General features: G+C 33.0%; 3 protein-coding genes across 3 annotated transcripts; 2 read left to right on the top strand and 1 right to left on the bottom strand.

Annotated features, from left to right (window-relative positions):
• Nucleotides 1–2,690: 2,690 nt before the first annotated feature.
• On the top strand, nt 2,691–8,703 carry LOC139857092 (protein MICRORCHIDIA 7-like). The gene is made up of 20 exons (XM_071845818.1): nt 2,691–3,238; nt 3,546–3,620; nt 3,720–3,754; nt 3,829–3,907; nt 3,990–4,082; nt 4,194–4,278; nt 4,403–4,478; nt 4,595–4,723; nt 4,832–4,930; nt 5,012–5,113; nt 5,258–5,419; nt 5,519–5,614; nt 5,960–6,011; nt 6,102–6,213; nt 6,812–6,876; nt 6,980–7,119; nt 7,636–7,730; nt 7,835–7,922; nt 8,030–8,152; nt 8,418–8,703. The coding sequence occupies exons 1-20, from the start codon at nt 2,866–2,868 to the stop codon at nt 8,505–8,507; spliced, it is 2,169 nt and encodes a 722-aa protein (XP_071701919.1). The 5' UTR covers nt 2,691–2,865; the 3' UTR covers nt 8,508–8,703.
• Nucleotides 8,704–11,135: 2,432 nt separating this feature from the next.
• Nucleotides 11,136–15,657, top strand: LOC139858686 (protein TAPETUM DETERMINANT 1-like). Its single transcript, XM_071847519.1, has 4 exons — nt 11,136–11,240; nt 11,839–12,121; nt 12,358–12,456; nt 14,903–15,657. The coding sequence occupies exons 2-4, from the start codon at nt 12,031–12,033 to the stop codon at nt 15,250–15,252; spliced, it is 540 nt and encodes a 179-aa protein (XP_071703620.1). The 5' UTR covers nt 11,136–11,240; nt 11,839–12,030; the 3' UTR covers nt 15,253–15,657.
• Nucleotides 15,658–17,918: 2,261 nt separating this feature from the next.
• On the bottom strand, nt 17,919–19,091 carry LOC139858999 (uncharacterized). The gene is made up of 2 exons (XM_071847822.1): nt 18,516–19,091; nt 17,919–18,266 (listed from the first exon to the last, which is right to left on the bottom strand). The coding sequence occupies exons 1-2, from the start codon at nt 19,089–19,091 to the stop codon at nt 17,919–17,921; spliced, it is 924 nt and encodes a 307-aa protein (XP_071703923.1).
• Between the last annotated feature and the right edge of the window lie 2,448 nt (nt 19,092–21,539).

Raw genomic sequence — 21,539 nt, 5'->3', positions numbered from 1 at the left:
CGAAACATTGTATACGTGTCTATGGTATCTCAAGATTACATAATATACAATACAAGTTGATTAAGTTATGGTTGGAATAGATTTGTTACCAATTTTCACGTAGTTAAAATGAGAAAAATTATCCAATCTTGTTTTACCCATAACTTCTTCATTTTAAATTCGTTTTGAGTGAATCAAATTGCTATGGTCTCATATTGAACTCTATTTTATGAATCTAAACAGAAAAAGTATAGGTTTATAGTCGGAAAAATAAGTTACAAGTCGTTTTTGTAAAGATAGTCATTTCAGTCGAAAGAACGACGTCTAGATGACCATTTTAGAAAACATACTTCCACTTTGAGTTTAACCATAATTTTTGGATATAGTTTCATGTTCATAATAAAAATCATTTTCTCAGAATAACAACTTTTAAATCAAAGTTTATCATAGTTTTTAATTAACTAACCCAAAACAGCCCGCGGTGTTACTATGACGGCGTAAATCCGATTTTACGGTGTTTTTCGTGTTTTCAGGTTTTAAATCATTAAGTTAGCATATCATACAGATATAGAACATGTGTTTAGTTGATTTTAAAAGTCAAGTTAGAAGGATTAACTTTTGTTTGCGAACAAGTTTAGAATTAACTAAACTATGTTCTAGTGATTACAAGTTTAAACCTTCGAATAAGATAGTTTTATATGTATGAATTGAATGATGTTATGAACATCATTACTACCTTAAGTTCCTTGGATAAACCTACTGGAAAAGAGAAAAATGGATCTAGCTTCAATGGATCCTTGGATGGCTCGAAGTTCTTGAAGCAGAATCATGACACGAAAACAAGTTCAAGTAAGATCATCACTTGAAATAAGATTGTTATAGTTATAGAAATTGAACCAAAGTTTGAATATGATTATTACCTTGTATTAGAATGATAACCTACTGTAAGAAACAAAGATTTCTTGAGGTTGGATGATCACCTTACAAGATTGGAAGTGAGCTAGCAAACTTGAAAGTATTCTTGATTTTATGTAACTAGAACTTGTAGAATTTATGAAGAACACTTAGAACTTGAAGATAGAACTTGAGAGAGATCAATTAGATGAAGAAAATTGAAGAATGAAAGTGTTTGTAGGTGTTTTTGGTCGTTGGTGTATGGATTAGATATAAAGGATATGTAATTTTGTTTTCATGTAAATAAGTCATGAATGATTACTCATATTTTTGTAATCTTATGAGATATTTCATGCTAGTTGCCAAATGATGGTTCCCACATGTGTTAGGTGACTCACATGGGCTGCTAAGAGCTGATCATTGGAGTGTATATACCAATAGTACATACATCTAAAAGCTGTGTATTGTACGAGTACGAATACGGGTGCATACGAGTAGAATTGTTGATGAAACTGAACGAGGATGTAATTGTAAGCATTTTTGTTAAGTAGAAGTATTTTGATAAGTGTATTGAAGTCTTTCAAAAGTTTATAAATACATATTAAAACACTACATGTATATACATTTTAACTGAGTCGTTAAGTCATCGTTAGTCGTTACATGTAAGTGTTGTTTTGAAACCTTTAGGTTAACGATCTTGTTAAATGTTGTTAACCCAATGTTTATAATATCAAATGAGATTTTAAATTATTATATTATCATGATATTATCATGTATGAATATCTCTTAATATGATATATATACATTAAATGTCTTTACAACGATAATCGTTACATATATGTCTCGTTTAAAAATCATTAAGTTAGTAGTCTTGTTTTTACATATGTAGTTCATTGTTAATATACTTAATGATATGTTTACTTATCATAGTATCATGTTAACTATATATATATCCATATATATGTCATCATATAGTTTTTACAAGTTTTAACGTTCGTGAATCACCGGTCAACTTGGGTGGTCAATTGTCTATATGAAACCTATTTCAATTAATCAAGTCTTAACAAGTTTGATTGCTTAACATGTTGGAAACATTTAATCATGTAAATATCAATCTCAATTAATATATATAAACATGGAAAAGTTCGGGTCACTACATCTCTAACCCGTTTCATTTTGTCGACTAGTTACTTGGCTGACACCGTCAAAGCATCACCTCTAACGCCCTGTTAATGACGTTAGAGGGTGTTAGAAATACCAAATCTCGTAAAACATGGAAGGTAATTCTGCTTTGCAGACGCTCCCAACACGAAAGATGATATTTCATTGATCCGTTAATATTTTATGGGAGTTGATTCGTACACCACCTTGTTTTTGCCATACACCACTAAAACAATTATTTAGACATTTCTACCCTTCCTTTGAGAAGTTAAGAGAGTTGGTGGTGAATAAAAGGAAGGGTACAAATGTCCAAATAATTATTTTGGTGGCGTATGGGAAAAATAAGATGGTGTACGGATCACCTCCCATAAAAATATTGTTTCTCAAAAATACCCTTCATATTTTCTTTCACCTGTACCCAACTATTTTACACATATAAAAGTGATCTATCTAAATCAAAAGTGTATATGTCACCTCCTAACAGTCTAACACCTATACTTTTCCATTTAAGCATCAAGCAAACTTTTTTATTATATACAAATGTAAATTTAGTTTTTGGAGTTGTCAGTTCTTTTTTTTTTTTTTTTTTTACCAAAATAAAACTTACTGTACTTAAATACAAGTAGGCTGACACTTTGTGAAACTCAACAAACATATTCCCAGTTTGACTTTATCGTACACCAATTTATCGATTAGATTGCCCGCCGCCGCACAACCACACCACCAACTATTCTCCGGCGTCGGAGCGCCACCGCTACTACAGTCTTCCAACCAATCACAATCAACACCGTCTCTATACATACATTGTGCCTTTTCATCCAATTAGAACTCATGCAATTCAAAAACCCGCAAAACCCTAACGCCATGGAACAGTTTCGAGTTAAGGAAGAAATCATAGAGCCGATAATTAACAACGACAATAATGTTAATTCAACGAAACGGAAGAATGTTTCATCTATTCCGGTGATTGATCTTGATAGTTCCGACGATGATTCGTCAGGTTCCGGTACCGGAAAATATTCTGTAAATAATAAAAAGATGAAATCGTCTAACGACGTCGTTTTGCCTGATGGTTTTCTTGATCCTTTACCACCTAAAAAAGATGGTGCACGTGCAGCACGTGTTGTGAATGGAAGTTGTAAACAGTTTTGGAAGGCTGGTGACTTTGATCAGGGTTCTGGTGGTAATTGGGATACACCGCCTGGTAAGTCATAATTATTTTCATTATAAATTATAATGCTGTATGTATTTGAATTAAAATTTGACAATTTATTGCTAATTGCCTAATTAATTGTAATTATTAGGATTTAATTATGATATATTTGTGGTTTTAATACTTATTATTTGGCTGGATACATAAGTTAAAAGTGTTCAATTTGTTATAAACAAGTAATGGGGTATTAAAGATTGCTGCTTTGAACTATCTTCTGATTATTTGCATTCTGCAAACACAATAATCAGATAATTTTCTGTTAATAAAGCGATCCCAAATTACGTTTATCGTGTTTCAGGTGGTATGGATCATGTAAGGGTACATCCAAGGTTTCTACACTCCAATGCAACTAGTCATAAATGGGTTCTTGGCGGTAACGTTACTTAAAACTTATTAAAGTTTTCGACTTTATTACTCTGATATATTGATCTTATGTCTAGTGATGCATTTGTTTGTTTTCTTGATCTTGCAGCTTTTGCGGAACTTTTGGATAATTCATTAGATGAGGTACTTTTTTTTAATCTATGAAGATCTTTTATTGTTAAATTCGCGCCACTCATATGTGTTTGTATTCTTGTTAGGTTTGCAATGGTGCTACGTACGTCAGCATTGATATGTTAAAAAACAAGAAAGATGGCAATAGGATGTTGGTGATTGAAGGTACGTGGCCTAATTACGTGTTATCGTGTTTGATGTATTTTACGTGACTTGTGTCATGTTTTTTTCTTGCTATCGTCAATAGATAATGGTGGTGGGATGGATCCCGATAAGTTGCGACAATGCATGTCTCTTGGATATTCATTGAAAAGCAAGGTTGCAGACACTATTGGGCAATGTAAGTGTACTTCTTGTAAATTTTTGTATGTGACCCTGTTATGTTTTTGTAAAGATTATTATACGGGATCAAATTAAGTATGCACTTTATTTTATTTGTCTTATTTCTTAGACGGTAATGGTTTCAAGACAAGTACCATGAGGCTTGGGGCTGATGTTATCGTGTTCTCTAGATCCTCTGCAAAAGATGGGAAAAGGTTTGGTTCTGCACATTTGTCTACCTTACATTATAAGAAGAAATTCTATAAACTTATCTTTTAATCTATGCCGCCTTTTTATTTACGAATTTTCTTATAAAATTTTGATTTTGTTGGTTTGTAGGTCTACACAGAGCATTGGGCTTTTGTCCTACACGTTCTTACGAGAAACTGGGAAGGAAGATATAGTAGTTCCAATGGTAATTATATAACTTGCTTGTTATGCAAAATCATATCAATGTTTTACATTTACTGAATAATGGCGCTTTTCAAGTATCAAGTCGCTCATGTTATGTTGTTTATGTTAATGTGAAAGATTGATTATGAAAGAAGTGGCCGAGAGTTGAAGAAAATAATGCGGTCATCACTTGGTGACTGGGATACGAATATCGAGGCACTAGTTCAGTGGTCCCCATTTACAAGTGAAGCAGACCTCTTGAGACAAGTATAGTTTAAAACGTTTTTTTTGTTGTGTATTTATCGATTTTCACTTTCTTGGAGTTTGGGCAGCCGCTATCTTACTAATAATTTTTTATTTGTTCACATATTGTAGTTTGATCATATGAAGGATCAGGGTACACGTATAATCATTTTCAATCTGTGGGAGGATGATCAAGGACAATTAGAACTTGATTTCGATGCTGATGAAAATGTATGTTTCTGTCTTCATGAAATTAACATTGGTGGTTAGTATTAATTTAGGTTAATTAACCTTTTAATGCGTTTCTTGCAGGATATTCAAATTCGAGGTGTTAATCGAGATGAAAAGAATATTCAAATGGCTAGGGACTTCCCAAACTCTAGACACTTTTTGACTTATCGTCATTCATTGAGAGTAAGGCGCGCTACTAGTTTATGTTACGTAAATAAATCCTTGTATGCGTCTATAATGCGTCATTCATTATGCGTCTATAAATCCTTGCTACTAGTTTATGTAATGTAAATAGATATTTATGCGTCTTCTATATGTTTTTTTTAGAGTTACGCGTCTATTCTTTATTTGAGAATACCCCCTGGGTTTCGGATGATTCTTCGAGGAAAGGACGTTGAGCACCATAATATAATAAATGATATGATGATGACAACTGAGGTGACGTATCGTCCTCAACCTGGTACCGAGGGACTTGCTAAGGATTCAAATGTAATGTTGGTTTTTGTCAAATCAGTTTGTGTATAGTGTATTATTTATTTATTGTTAAAAAAAAAATTATACTAATCTTTTTGGTTTTGAAATGAAAAGATTGTTGCAGTTGTTACTATGGGGTTTGTCAAGGATGCAAAATCTCATATTGATGTTCAAGGTTACAATGTTTATCATAAAAATCGGCTCATTAAGGTCTGAATTTACATGCTGATTTTTATTTTTATCTTTAATTTAGTTATGTATGGGTTAAGGTTTATCTTAACTGTCTGATAGGGGTGCTAGTCACCCAAAGTGCTGCTTCAATAATTACAGCTCTTTAATCGCTACAAAACGGGTAAACGGATAAGGTTTTCCTGTTCAGCCCCCCTAAATCGCTTTGTTTATATAAAAGATTATATTAGTATTTTGTAATAACAAATCAAAGAGAATTTTGTCTATCAAGTTACAAACAATTTTTTTTTTTAATTTATTTATTAATTTTTTTTTTTTGACAATGATAGAAACACTTAAAAACTTACAATGGATCTAATTTTACAGCCATTCTGGAGACTATGGAATGCTTCAGGAAGTGATGGTCGTGGAGTAATAGGTCACTGATCTTGAAATTTTTAGGCTTTATGTAAATATATGATATTGTAAAAAAAAGATTTTGAAATAGTTTTTTTTATTTGTTTATTAGGTGTGCTGGAAGCTAATTTTGTAGAACCAGCTCATGATAAACAGGGGTTTGAGCGCACTATTGTCCTTTCAAGACTTGAATCACGTCTTCTTCAGATGCAGAAAACATACTGGTATGTATTTATAATATTATATGCTAATGTACTTCCATAATTTGTAGAGGTGGCAATAGTGACCCATTTAATGAGTTTACGTTTGATCTCTACTTGGTCAATCTGACAACTTAATGACTCAAAGTGAAACGGGTGAAATGAGTCACTATTAAATGGTTCTTGAATGTGTAATTTTGTCTTCGTTCTTAAGTCGTGCAAAGTGTTTCGTAATGCATAAACCTACAAAATATTTATATTTTTAGATGAACTAAATGGTTCTTGAAAAATCATAATTGAGTCATCAAAAAACCCAAAGATTTGAAATAAAGGGTTCTCGAGTTGTAAGCTGTTCCATGAAAAAAAAGTACTAGGGCTGTGAATAGGTCGGGTTGATCATATATCTATTAATTTACCTTAGATGGGTCGTGGATCAGTTCATGATCTTACTTTGGTTTTGGGTCGGATCATGAACCAATCCAATTCTGACCCTTTGAAAGCCTCAACCCCTGTCAGTACCCAAAAACACCCTTTTGACCGTTTATTTAGCCTGAATGACTCGCCAATTTTGCAACCTCTTGTAATGTGAAGCCAACGAAAACATAACCGCTTATTGATTCAGGCGTACATACTGTCATAAGATCGGATACGCTCCAAGAATGAATAAGAATCATCTGGATGATAGAGGTACATGATATTCCAAATTTTTTCGGTTCTAAGAGGATGGAGGGGGATTTGAATACACAATTATGAAGTTTGTTGATCTTTATGTTATATCTTTTTATTATAGAATATCTTCGTGACTATTCCCCTCGAAAAACTTATAAGAAACCTGCATCAACAATACGACCTGGTCAACATTTTGAAGCCGAGCAAGATTATTCTCCTTACGGAAATAATATGGATTTTTTTGGAGGCTCTCAGTCTCAGGTGATTTTGTTATACACATCACTTTAATAGTGTCGTTAAAAAGGGTAGATGTGGGGGAGGTAAGATTATGGGTTAAATCTGATTACAGAAATTATTTATATGATTACAGCTTAATATATTTAAAAAAAAAAAAATGGTCTAAAATGTTATATATTCTTTTGTTTATTTTCAGTGAAAAATAGGTTTTATGCTATTAGCATATACGGTAAGAGACTTTTGTACCCTACCCATTTTCAGCTTATCATGATACTTTTGATTAACTTGACCCGTGATGGATAAAACATAACTTAACATGATCCAACCCATGCCTGAAAAACGGGTCGTAATTGATAGATCTAAAGTTTTGGATGTGGTCTTTCATTATGTTCCGAAGGGTATAGTTTTGAACTTCATTTGTAACCTACCATTTGCCCATTTTTCATCTCCCACTATTTCAAATGACGTTTATAAGATGTGTTATTGTTATGCAACAGTTAAATAGTGTTGTATATGAATTGAATATCTTTTGGTTGTCAGATTCCGGATGTTGTTGACAATGGAAGTGGTCCTATAAATAGTAACACAACCGATTTAACTATTTTAATGGAAGAGAACCGCCAATTAAAAGAGAAGTATGTCACCTATTTTCATCATATCGTTATAAGTTATAGCTCAAAATCTATTGTGAGCACCTGTGATTGCATTTCTAATTTTGTGTTCGTTCTTATCTTTGCAGATTGAATAGACAGGATGGAGTTGTGTTAGGCAATGTTCTTCAAGAATTAGAAAGTGAACGAAAACGTTGCAGGGAACTTGAAGCTGAGGTATTTCGTAAATCCTAACCTTCTTCACCATCTATAAAAGTTGACCATATAATTCGTATATTTACTTCTCGTATTTGTTACAACTGTTACCTGTATTTTGTAATTAGCTTGAAGAAGTAAAGAAGAAATGCGAAAGTCTAAACCAGGAACAAGAGAGTATCATTGACATATTTGCAGATGAAAGAGAAAAACGAGAAACCGAGGAGGCGGCCTTAAGAATGAAGTTGAAGGTTTGTTAATTTCCCCTATTTTCGTCTTTTTTTTTTTTTTTGTTAGGGACCCTTTGACGAATTTACTTTTTGAATAGGTTAATCGGGTTACGTCTAATCTTTAATGGTTTAATAAGAGTTCAAAAAAATCAAGATGTTTTGACCCTTCGTCTAATCATTAACGGTCGTTAGCTTTGATTCCACTTGTTAATCATATTTTGACCTGATATTCAACCCGTTAATTCAAATTATCACACGATTTTCAAATGTGATGTTCTTTTTGCAGCAAGCAACAGCTACCATCCAAGAGTTAGTTGAGCGTGTGAAACAATTAGAGTTAGAGAAGATGAAGACACAAAATTGGAGCGTGGCGTAAAAACATCATCTCAAAGTTTGTTTATATAACTGTGTATATGTATCTTTCCTCATTTTTTAGCCTGACATAATGTAGAGTCTGATAATGCTGGTTCCAAATTTTACATTTAGGATGACAGACTCTAATTGCAAGTAGAATTGAGTTTTTTTAGTGTTTTTTATCATCTTCTGAGTTAACCAATGAAAACTTGGTGAAAACTAAGACATTAACATTATGTTTTTTTTTGTTTTTCACTTTTTTTTTTTGTTTTTTTTTTTTTTTTTCAAGTGCAAAATATGCTTCAACTGCAAGATACAAGAGGATAGGATCTTTAGGTTAAGCTGACGTCCTAGACTATAGGCGAATTTGTTCATATTCCGTTGGACCATCCACTTGGCAAGTAAAGCTACTTGAGCGTAACACTCTAGCTGGCAAACTAATTAAATAGACATTAACATTAGTCATTAGAAGTATGTCATAAATAACGGAGGTACACATTTCATGTTTTCACATGAGCTTAATCAAGCATATTTTCGAAGGCATGGTAGTATCCTACCGTCCATTTTACGCTATATTATTTAATCAAATAAGTTTACAAGTTTTATAAACCACTTGATGGTGTTATGGCCTTATGGGCAAAGCTAGTTTTTAAGCGTTCATTTTGATGTTTAACCGATTAAAATGATTTTAATGGGTGAATTTAGTATTTTATTAGTGAATGGCGTAGTTAGTCATGCAATTTTGTAACTTTTGCCAATTCAAACTGAATATTTAGGGGTTGTTACTTTTTTTCCCTGGATTTGTCTCCGTTCCATTTGCCTTTTAATTTGGAGGGCTATCTGATTCTATATCTTTTAGAAACAGACTAATTTTTAGATTAAGTCGTAAATTAAGTGACAAAGAAACAACAATTTTATATAATGAATTAAGAGCCCAGCATAAACAGATAATTAAGTGAAAAGTAAACAGACCATTAGATTGAATCGGAGATAGTATTATAAATAATTAAATAGTACTCCATAGTAAGTACTACTAGTAATATTACTCTAAATTACAACTCTCACGAAGCATGTTCTTTCTTTTGTTTATACATAGTACTATACCCGTCTCAAATTTATTGTCCCCAGACGAAAGATATACAGCTTAAGGAAAGATGATTGTAACATGTACTCTTTTGTTTTATTTCAAGTTTTACCATTTATTTTTTTATCTATTTTTTGTCTTACATGTATAAAGTATAAGCACAAAAGAAATTTATCAAATTATTTTTTTCTCATTTATAAAAATAAACAATTAATTTAAAACATCTCAAAAAAGAACAATGAATTATAGAAATAGAAAGAGTCTGTATATAAATACAAATAGGAGAAGGTGTGAAAGCTAAATATAAAGAATAATGAAATTTACTACTCCGTATTAATTTTGGTAAACATATAAGTAATTTAATAATACAAATATTCAAATCACGTTATGGTGAACTTATTATTTCCTCTATATATTTAAAAGACATAGAGAAAATGAATAGTGAACTTCACAAAGCTCACAAACTTACAACAAACTTTTTTTTTAAATTCAACCACACCCTTTACAATAGTTAACTTTATAATTTTTATAAACTTACCACAAACTTTTCACAATTTATAATTTAACCATAAAACCTCCCATTCATTATAAATCGATCACATAATTATATTATTCAGTGGCGGAACTTGAACTCAAAGACAGATGGGGCGGATGCGAAAATTTAATATTTTTTTATTTTCAGCGGGGGTAAACACTAATAAAAACCTTATTTTTCTTGTAAAAAAAAAAAAATTAGTGTAAAAGTTTTTTTATTCATTAAATCCAGATGGGGCGGATACCCCATCCGGGTTACTCTAAGCTCCGTCCCTGTATATACTAAAAGGTAAAACCTTATAATTAGTGAAATTTATGGTTTCTCTAATTTTACAACAAACTTTCAATCTTCCGTAATTCAACCACAACCATTATTATTATTATGGTTTAACTTTACGTTTATTAGAAATCAAACACATAACATTCCATTTACTAAGAATCAACCACATAACTTTTCATTTATTACAAATCGTTAATGTTTCTACTATTAATATAATTGTTATTGTTATGTTATTGTTATTATTTGATTTTTTTATACTTTGAGTTTTTTTTGTCTATTTCAGTTTATGTCATTTGCTTCTATTTTTTTCTTTACTTTTCATAATCGAATTTAGCTAACGTTCTTCCGCCGCATCGCGAGGGCGCCACAACTAGTTCAATTTAATGGTAAAAGTATTACTCTAATTCTAAAATTAAAAACGTCTTGTCCAAATTTTTATCTTTCAAAAACAATTTGTTTTTACTAATGTGACATTCTCACTTCTCAAAATTAATACGTTGATTTGACCCGAAACTCGACTATTTCGGGTTTACATGCTCCGTGAAAGCACGTGAATATAGTATTTTTTTTAACCACAGTTATCTCCCACGTGCAAGTTAACCATGGTTAATTTTAACACTAACACACCCCTCGCATTTTTCGCATATACACATAGAGAATAAAAATCTCACGTCCACAAGTGGACTGGTTTTCTTTCCAAAAACCCTAATTCCCTTCTCTCTCTCTCTCTCTCTCTCTCTCTAAATCTCTCCCTCTACATTCATATCTATACGTACATTCACATTTATTGGAGCTGATTATCATCACTCTCTTTCTATCTTAATCGTCCGATTATTCTCACAGAAGCAAATTCAAAGGTTCGTTCAGAATCTTAACTCTCAAATTTTGCATCGATTTTGCTCAAAATGATCTTCTCTGCCATTTTTGTCTCTTATATTCTGAAGTAACTGTGTATTGATTCATATGAATATATACATTTATAACAGTTTTATGTTTTTCTGTCAAAATTTAAAACTATTTGAGCTGTAAAAAGAGTTAAGTACAAGTTTGATTATCCGTTTAATGTGAAAATTCATCATAATCGGAGTTATGTTTCTTCAGCGAAATTAGGTCGGAAAAACTTTTCTTTTCGTAATGTGCTGGTTCTACAATCGATGTAAATAATTTCGTACAATAATATAAATAAACTTCATCTCTCTTATTTTAGCTTCTTCATTAAGTGTTTTTCATTATCTATATATGTTGAATAAAGTCAATAACCGAATTGATAATACATTAGTCAAACTTCTTTCATGATTTGGCGGTGGAATATATTTACTTGCTCAGAATTTGATTGATTTGATGTATAGTTGTATTGCATACACCTATAGATAAACAGTGTTTGTATTACATTATGCACTAGTTAATTAATTAATTATTAATTAATAGTATAAAATTAATCTCGTGTTTATACAGTACAGCAACACGTCCGCCATAATCTATACAGTCAAAGATCGACACAATATCTTTCTACAGCTATGTATATATAACAGCTTTTAGCTTTAGCGGAAGCTCAATTTCGTCTTCAGATTTTAGCAATTTTGCTCCAAATCACGCTACAGATTAGAGATAAATCACCAATTCCGGCCGGTGAAATAATAGATTCCGATGACATTGATCTCCGTTAATGGTTTCATACGAATCGCATTGATTACGTTCACGTGTTCGTTGATGTTAGTGGTGGTTGCGTTCATTACAGGTGTGTACGTGCTAATAACCAACTCAATTACTTACTTATTAATTCCGGTTTAATATTTCATCTATCTTTCATTAAATTATTGTTCACATTTAAAATCTTCATTATTGTGTTTGTAAGTAATTTTTTAAATCATCTCAAGGTTATAGTAATTTTTTCTTCTACATTGAATGAACAACTGCTAGAATTCTGTTACTGTAAAATGTTACTTACACTTCATTTTATGATGTTAATATTAGGTACGTGGCAATTTTGTAGCGTTTTAATGCATCCTGCTGCTACAACCTACACAAGTTCGTTAAATATTAGTCCCCATCGCAAGCTGCTTCAAAATCATGGTAAACTCATCAATAAAACTTACCTCTAGATTCATCAATTAAATGCTTTTCGAATTTTGTTCTTTAATTTCTATCGTCATGAGTTACATCATATCATATATGCATATATATCACATATAATATATAACATTTAAATATTATTGTACCAAATGTGACAATAATAGTCACAACTATAGAAATAATATAACAACCTAAAGTATCTGAAATGGTGTTGATATGATGTGAGCGAATTAAAATTTGGTAACTGTTGTATGCATCAACGGTGTGTCCGTCTGGTGTGTCCGTCTTCTCCGGAGTTAGTTTTTGTGCTTAATTGCTGCAACACTGCACTGCACGCGCTGGTAAAATGAGACAGAACGTTTTTGGTCATATATATGTTGGTGGTGAAGTACTGTTTCTGGTGTATTGATGGTGGTGGTGGCGTATGTTTCATTCCACTGGTCAATTCTTTTACATGCTAGCTGGTACCTTTATACTCTTTTGGTCCCCCATGTAATAACCACCACCACCATGCAAAACCGTATGGTTTATTCTCTGAGATCTTTAACAAATCTTAACATAATCATATCATTCTAGATACATACTCTTATTAAAAGCTATGGAATCATAGTTTTTCTATTGTTGGTTTCTTTCCAAAATATTTTTAGTACTGTTGATGAATTTGAAATTAGAAAAAAAGAACCTTCTACTTATCTACTTATAAAATTATACTACAATTAACTGATGCAACTAGGTTCATTGTTTAAATTATTGGTAGTTTAATACTTTTAACTCTTCATATGTGTAAAAAAAACAGATGTGGAGACAATTTTGGCAAAAAAAACTTTCCTTTTACCGTAATAAAATACACCGTATGAAATATTCCAGACCACAAATATTTAAGTTACATATATACGGAGTACTATTTCTTGCTATATTTATGCTTTCTCTATTCTTTAAATTCTAGAAAAAAGTGTTCACCTAAATTCAGTGGGCCTCGTATTTAAATTCTTGTTGGTTGGTTAATATAGCCTTAATTAGTCATTTGTTCCTTTCTTGATACCATATGATATAGTACAGAACTTGATGTGACTTAAGAGTTCTATATATATATATATATATATATATATATATATATATATATATATATATATATATATATATATATATATATATATATATATATATATATATATATATAGTCAGTGAATTATTAGTTTGATATTTCAAAAAGTACTAAAACTTGATGCGAATGTTTTTGAATAATTATGCTATGATTGTAATGTGTAAAGTTAGGTTTGTACATTTTTATGTGACAGAAATATAGTTAATGTAAACCAATCCCATTAATTGAAATTTAGGTACCCAACTTAGAAGCTAGATGTAGACTGGTTGTAGCTTCATTGAACCAGTTTTAGGATTTTGCATTTGCATCGAAATATGCATATTTTTGTGAAAGGTCGCATTAGTATTCTGCGCATGTTACCTAGCGGGGCATCTACATCTACACATCTCGTTTATCGGAAATGTTAAAAAGTTTAATCAGTAATGACTAATCGTTTTCTGATTGATTTGGATGTTTTACAACGTTGAAAAAAGTTTGCTTTGTCCTTCTTGTTGGTTGTATTATTTGTATTCATTTCTTGATAACTAATTTAATTTAAATTTAATTTTAATAAAATAACAATTCAAATTCGTACAATACAATAATCAAATTCGTCGATATTTTGTAACTACCATTTAATGATATTTGGTTGTTTAAAAGAACATTTAAAGAAAGAGATAAGGAACGGTGAGCTTTTCTTCAGTCATTTGTTCTACAGCTATGGTGCATTTTTATATTTCGTTATGTTGATTTCGTAGTAAAATTTAGACAAAGTTCCTAGTGGTTATACAAGTATAAAACTCTTAATAGAAAAAGTTCAGTTAGTAACACCAAATGCCAACAAAGTATGATGGAAGTTATGAAAGAAACCATATCCTTTATTTTCTTATTAGTTCTTCATCTTAACATAAATGTCTACATTTTTATTTTGTTTGTTACCTAATAAGTTGTCCATATCCGAAATAGATTATCATTCTATCGATATTCTTACTTTTTCAGAAAAGTTTGTCAAAAATGGTAAAAATTACTACTCTGTACATTTTTTTTTATCTTAAAAGTATAATTTTTTTTATTTCACCAAAAATTACATGTTAGATATAAATGAAACACTTATTTTAAAATAGGCTAAGTAATAACTTATTAGTGGCTTGGAAAAAACTCAAAAACTTAGAATATACAAGTTGAGAATCCATCAAAAATACCCATAGACAAAAGCAGAAAACGTGAAAAATTATTCTGCTGTAAAGAAAAATGTTTTGACTTTCTCTAATTTTACTATTTAGATGTAAGGAAAAGTAATAAAAGCTTTCTTTATCATGTCTGTTTTCTCTCTCTTATTTTGTTTGCATTTACTATGTACAGCAACAGCAGCTGAATCAGTAGTGGAACCAAATCGAATATGGGGGGACAAATGCTCAAAATCCGACATTGTCATTAACCAGGGTCCCACTGATCCCCTCCCAAGTGGCATTCCCACTTACACCGTCGAAATCATGAACGTTTGCACCACCGGTTGTGACATCTCTGGCATCCACCTCAGCTGTGGCTGGTTCAGTTCCGCCAGACTCATCAACCCTCGTGTCTTTAAACGTCTCCGTTACGATGACTGCCTTGTCAATAACGGCAATCCTCTTATTAACGGCCATACCATCTCCTTTCAATATGCCAACAACTTCCGTTACCCTCTCTCCGTTTCATCCGTCACCTGTTAATCTTTTACCATCAACCATCCCTAGCTTCCACGTGTACTAACTAACTTCTCATAGTACTATGTTTTGCATGCGAAGGTACCAGCTGTGAAGCGTGTGGCCCGTTGTTTTGTTATAGAAAGAATGATGTGTCATTTTCATAATGACATTACCCCCCAAATGAAGACTACAATACTATGCAAATAGCAAAGTGGAAAAAGGGTGGTTCATATGTAATATTTTTTCATTTGGTAAGGGGAGATGATTACAGCTGAAATTTTGGTAGCTAAAATCCTCATAGTAGTACTAGTATACTAATAAACATCATCATATCATATAATCTAGGTTATAGAATCTAATCATTTGTGACGGTTATACGGAGTATATTGTTTGTAAAAATGGCCTTTATCTATCACGGAGGCCAAGTGGCCAACCTCACATGTAACTCGTTTAATGATGGTTCCAATATCTCACACACTATTGGTGGACTATTTTTTACGTTACAGCTCAATCTCAATCATCATAAAATATCTATCATTCTTCTTCAACTCTGTTTATAAAAGGCTCGTATATATTCACGTGTCACAAACCATCATGTGGTGGGCACCGGAAACATATAATAAATTTTTCATAATTAAGATATGGTTATGGTTATACTTTATTTTCGAAGAATATCTAAATTTAAGTTTTTTTTTTTTGAAAAGCAATATATATATATATATATATATATATATATATATATATATATATATATATATATATATATATATATATATATGTGAAAGAATATTTACAAAGTTTGTGGGAAAACTTCCACACAATACACAACATTACAACAAGAATATGCACATAATGACACAAAAGAGAACAACATGGCTGCCAACGAAAGCAACAGAAGCTTTGAATCTTCAACCCGGGTCGATATTGTTCGTTCTTGGAAAGATCAATGATTGAGGATGCGAAAGCCATTGAAGCCAATCACAGAATTTGAAGTTTGCACGATTACTAATCCACTCAAAGGTTTTGAGTTGTATCTCGCTAACGACTTTTGGAGCCGACCAACACTCGTTATTGAAGACTCTTTCGTTCCTATTCTTCCAAATTAGGTACCCCGTTACCCATTCAATCGCTTGCCAAATGATTTTGTTCATCCCGGATAACCCGCCAATGCCAATACCATGGAATGAGTTTTCAACTTTTGCATCAGTTGACATAGACGCGTTCCACCATTTAAAAATCCCCTCCCAAATGTCTGTTGCTGCCTTACACGAAATGAGGCTATGCTCCACTGTTTCTTTCGATGCCTTACACATAGGACAAAGTAAGGATTCAAGTTCAACGCCCCGTTTGTCGAGTTCACATCTTGTCGGTAATCTGTTTCTCAAAGCCCTCCAAACAAAAATTGCAATTTTTTGAGGCAAGAGTTTGTTTCAAAGAGTTTCGAGATCCGTATTACCTCCAAGAATGCGCTCGTCAATTTGTTTTGAAACTTCCTTCGTTATATACACTTTTACCGCATAAATTGAAAACTCATGAGCTAACGCCTTCACCTAAAGTACCTTTTTGATCAATGACGTCCATCAAATTAGAAAGCTCACCGTGTAACCTTCCTGATAATTCCCGTGACCAATTCCACCTGAAATGCCAATTATTATCGATGAATTTAACTCGGTCCCTGACTGATGCCGAACAGATGTTTTCCAACCGAAATAATCTTGGAAACTTGTCTTTTAACCGGAAATCTTCAATCCAAATATCTTCCCAAAATAGTAAATCTCGCCCATCACCCACCTTTCTTTCAAAAAAACGATTCGATGTTCAGCCCAATCTTGGATAGATCGGTTCCAACCTTTATTATATTGCTCCACACTGTCGAACTTTTTAACAAAGAGACGTTAGAATTATAGGATCCCAACCCCCCTTTCCCGTAGATACTTTGTATTACTTTTACCCAAAGAGAGTTATTTTCAACCCTAAAGCGCCACCACCATTTCCCCAAAAGCGCCCAATTTTTTTTATTTTAAAGAGCCAATATTTAACCCACCCTCCCGATAAGTACGAAGAATATTATCCCATTTAACCCAAGAAAGTTTTGAATTATCCCCCGCCCCACCCCAAAAAAACTTACGACGTTTATTCTCGAGGAGATTGATGATGCCGGAGGGAGCTCGAAACAACGAGAAGAAGTACAAGGGCAAGCTACTAAGAACCGATTTAATAAGGGTTAACCGATCACCAAACGACATTGTTTTAGCTTTCCAACCCGACAATCTTTTCCCGAATTTTTCTATAACCTTGTTCCATGATTCTTTTTTATGAACTTTTTGGCCAATTGGCATACCTAAATACATGAAGGGTAGCTTCCCTGCACTACACCCAAATCTACTCGCAAGCATTTCAACATCAGAGTAAGGAACCCCAACACCATAAAGTTGACTTTTCGACATGTTAACTTTTAAACCCGAGACTTTTTCAAAGCATGATAGAGTTTTAAGGATGTAACTTACGTTTTTCCTACTCCAATCACCAAAAAAAATTGTGACGTCCGCAAATTGTAAGTGAGAAATCTTAATCTTATCGTTACCAACATCAACACCCCTAAGTAATCCATTCCTTATTGCAATATTAGCTAAAATATTTAAACCTTCGCTAGCAATAATAAATAAATAAGGAGATAAAGGATCACCTTGTCAGATGCCCCTTTGAAGGTTGAATTCTTTTGTAGGCGATCCGTCAACCAAAATCGAGATTGATGCCGATCGTAAGCAAGTTTCCATCCACCTACGCCATTGAATCCCGAAGCCCATACTACCCATAACCTCAAGTAAAAATTCCCAATTCACACTATCAAAAGCTTTTTCAAAATCCGCTTTGAAAATACAACACTTTGCTGATCTACGTTTGACATCATCGACTAATTCATTTCCAATGAGAATGCTATCGAGAATGGACTTTCCTTTAACAAATGCACTTTGCTCAACCCCGATAAGATTATCTATTACCCCCCGAAGCCTAATAGAAAGAATTTTTGCAACGATCTTATAATAGCTCCCAATGAGACTTATTGGTCAGTAATCTTTTAAACAAATCGGGTCATTCTTTTTCGGGACTAAAGTAATAAAAGAAGCATTGCACCCCGAGGAGATTTCACACTTTTCCCAAAACCAATGAATAGCCATCATGAGATCGTCTTTTATAAGCCACTAATAAGATTTATAAAACTTAAAATTAAACTCGCCGGGTCCGGGTGCTTTGGACGAATCACAATTTTTTATCGCATTCCAAACCTCATCTTCTGTAAATGGAGCTTCTATGTTCAAAGCATCTGTATCAGAAATCTTTCTGGTTTCGAAACCTGCAAATCGAAACATATTAGTATTATGCTCTTCGTAAAAAGTTTTAAAGTACCTGTGCACTTCTTCTTTTATTTCCATCGGCTTTTCATTCCATAATCCGTTGATGTGAAGACCTCTAATGTTGTTTTTGTTGTTCCTTCGATTTATCACCGAGTGAAAAAATTTAGAATTCTCGTCCCCTTTGACCGCCCATTTGATCCTAGCTTGTTTAAGCATACTTCTTTTTTCTTGCTCCCTTTTCAACCATTTATTCCTAACCTCCAACCATTCAACACGTTCGTTCTCCGTAAGATGTCTACTTTCAGCTTGTATTTCCCATTTTCGGCTAGATTCCCCAAGTAATCTAATATCCTCATCTAATTTCCCAATCGATTGTTTGCTCCAGTTTTTCAAACTCTCTTTTACATTCTTTAATTTGAAGCGAAAAATAGAGTCGTACATATGACTCGAGACCGGAGCATGCCAAGCTTTTGAAATAATTTCATTCGCCCTTTTTCTTCTAACCATGAATCAAAAACTCTATTCGGCTTAGGTCCGAAGTCCTCTTGGCCGTTTCTAAGGAGTATGAGTGATCCGAAAGTTTTCTGTCAATTGGGATAACCGATAAGTCATCCCAATGAAGAGCAAAAGCGTTCGAAACTAGAAAACGATCTAGTTTACTAAAGCGACAACCATCATCACTAATGCGAGTGAACCTTCTACCTGTAACGACCTGACTTTTTCGACTTACTTTTGTGCTTTGTGCTTTCTGCGAAACTGCGTATTTGTGCGTACTGAGCTATATTATACTCTGGGGACTCCCTACATGTTGATTACTTTCGTTTATATGTTAAAATGTATCATTAAGTACGTAGGATACTTAACTTAACCCTCGGAAGCCTTTATGACTGTTAGTGTTACTTGACGTTTTTAACGAACTGCGTACTGCGTACACGTTTAACATTTGTCGTAATCGGAATATTATGACTACGAAATACTAATTGTTATTTTATAATAACAATTACTTGGGTTTTTGGATGCTTAATTACGCTTGGTAATATACTAGAGCACACTAGTTAGTCTTGTTGGACTTTCTACCTTGTTGGACCTTAGCCCACCCTACACTAGTTAGTGGACTATTTAATTAGCCCAATTATAAGTAACTAGTGACCCATTAATATGTAAGACAAATGCCCATTTATTAGAGGGAACATACTAGCATTTTTGTCAAATATTATCCTTAATGTTGCATGAGATCCTAACATAAGCACCAACTTTAGACAACCATTAACCAAAAAGCAAAAAGTTGTCCCCTTGTCCCCCCCATATAACCCACGGCCACCACACCCCCTCCCTCACCTCACCACCTATAAATACAAGTCTTATTCAATCCATTTTACACTTGCTTTCATTTGTAATTTACACACACTTACTCTCAAATTCTTTCTCTAGTTCTTTCTCTCTCTAAAAAGTGTAAGTATTGATTTTTCTTCTTCTTCTTCCTCTCTCTCTCACGAATTCATCATCATAATCATGGGTCTAGCTTTTTAGCTTTTGATCTTGATTACATCTTGTAGATTCAAACATGGATTTGAATCCTTCAAGAACATGGAAGATTCAAGCTTTCTAGCTTTGAATCTTCACCTACTTTGTAGATCTAAATCTTTTAGCTTTAATCTTGTTATTTTTTCATAAAGATTCAAACTTGTGTTTGTAATCTTCATGTATCTTAAATATATAAGCTTTATGCTTCAAGATCTTCAAGAACACTAAAGATCCAAGCTTTTTAGCTTAGGGTCTCATTATTATGTTAAAGATCTTAGCTTTTTAGCTTATGGTCTCATTACTTTCATTATTTTGTTAAAGATCTTAGCTTTATAGCTTATGGTCTCATTAATCTTGTAAAGGTTCAAGCTTTCTAGCTTTGTAATCTTATAACTTGTGTGAAAAGGATCCAAGCTCTCTAGCTTAGGGTTCCATCACTTTATTTGATTTAGATTATGTTCATACTTGTTTGATTGAAGTAAAGTTTGTAGCTTTCATTGTAAATAGAACTTGTAATTGTGTTAAGACTAAGGATATGATGTAACCTTGGTTCATCATCCATCTAAGACTCTTAAATGAGTTGTGTTCTTACTTGGTTTTAACATATTGTGTGTTGATAGTACAAGGTGATGCTAACCCATCAATGAGTTGTACACTTGAAGCTACAAGCATCAAGGATGAGAACCGTGATGAGCATCAAGCACCAAGAACTCCACCGGAGCACTTGTTTACTGTTTTTCGGGATCTGATCAGATTCCTGGACTTCTGGAAAATTGATTTTCAGTTAGTTCGTTTCGATTAGATGACTTTTCGTTTAGGCCTCATCTTAATCCGATATACGGTTTAGGATTTATAGCCCTCTGAAAGTCACTACGCGTTGTAACGTTGTGCTGAAATTTCTGACCTACTCGCACTTAAACCGTCGCCACGGTCAAACGAAGACGAGTTAGGTTTTGAAAATTGGTCAGAGGTTAGAGGACTCATATACAGAGCCATAGCCACTGACTACGCGTATTTTCGTTTTGTATAGAGGTCGTAGTAGCTGACCGAAGTCAGCCTATTGTTTCGATCTCTATTCTTGTCAAACTTAGTTAGCTTTTATGATGATGAATGATGATGATGATGATACTTAAACTTAATTTATTCACTTTTAACCTATTGGGACAACATACTGACCTAGTGACCTTTGAATTAGGTTGACGACCTTTTGGACCGACTTACTACCTGCATACGTTTCATATCAACTTTTACTGCTTATTCACTGTGAGTTATAGCTTCCCTTTTTACTTATACTATTTTTGAGACTGAGAATACATGTGCTTTTTACGTTTTACTTACTTGACATGAGAAATTAAACTTTACATATGTGTGTGTTATATAGCGACATAAACTTTCCCCTTAGCACGGTAACGTTTAATCATCGGTTTTGAA

Source organism: Rutidosis leptorrhynchoides, chromosome 7 (genome assembly GCF_046630445.1).
Source record: "Rutidosis leptorrhynchoides isolate AG116_Rl617_1_P2 chromosome 7, CSIRO_AGI_Rlap_v1, whole genome shotgun sequence".
NCBI lineage: Eukaryota > Viridiplantae > Streptophyta > Magnoliopsida > Asterales > Asteraceae > Rutidosis > Rutidosis leptorrhynchoides.
This window is presented reverse-complemented; position numbering and strand designations above follow the sequence as displayed.

Coding starts and splice junctions, on each gene's coding strand:
- LOC139857092 (XM_071845818.1), top strand. CDS start 2,866: ATGCAATTCAAAAACCCGCAAAACCCTAACGCCATGGAACAGTTTCGA. Junction 4,724..4,831: donor AAGCAGACCTCTTGAGACAA/GTATAGTTTAAA, acceptor CACATATTGTAG/TTTGATCATATGAAGGATCA. Junction 5,420..5,518: donor GACTTGCTAAGGATTCAAAT/GTAATGTTGGTT, acceptor TGAAATGAAAAG/ATTGTTGCAGTTGTTACTAT.
- LOC139858686 (XM_071847519.1), top strand. CDS start 12,031: ATGACATTGATCTCCGTTAATGGTTTCATACGAATCGCATTGATTACG. Junction 12,122..12,357: donor GGTGGTTGCGTTCATTACAG/GTGTGTACGTGC, acceptor TGTTAATATTAG/GTACGTGGCAATTTTGTAGC. Junction 12,457..14,902: donor CAAGCTGCTTCAAAATCATG/GTAAACTCATCA, acceptor TACTATGTACAG/CAACAGCAGCTGAATCAGTA.
- LOC139858999 (XM_071847822.1), bottom strand. CDS start 19,091: ATGGTTAGAAGAAAAAGGGCGAATGAAATTATTTCAAAAGCTTGGCAT. Junction 18,267..18,515: donor CTCCATTTACAGAAGATGAG/GTTTGGAATGCG, acceptor AGCTATTATAAG/ATCGTTGCAAAAATTCTTTC.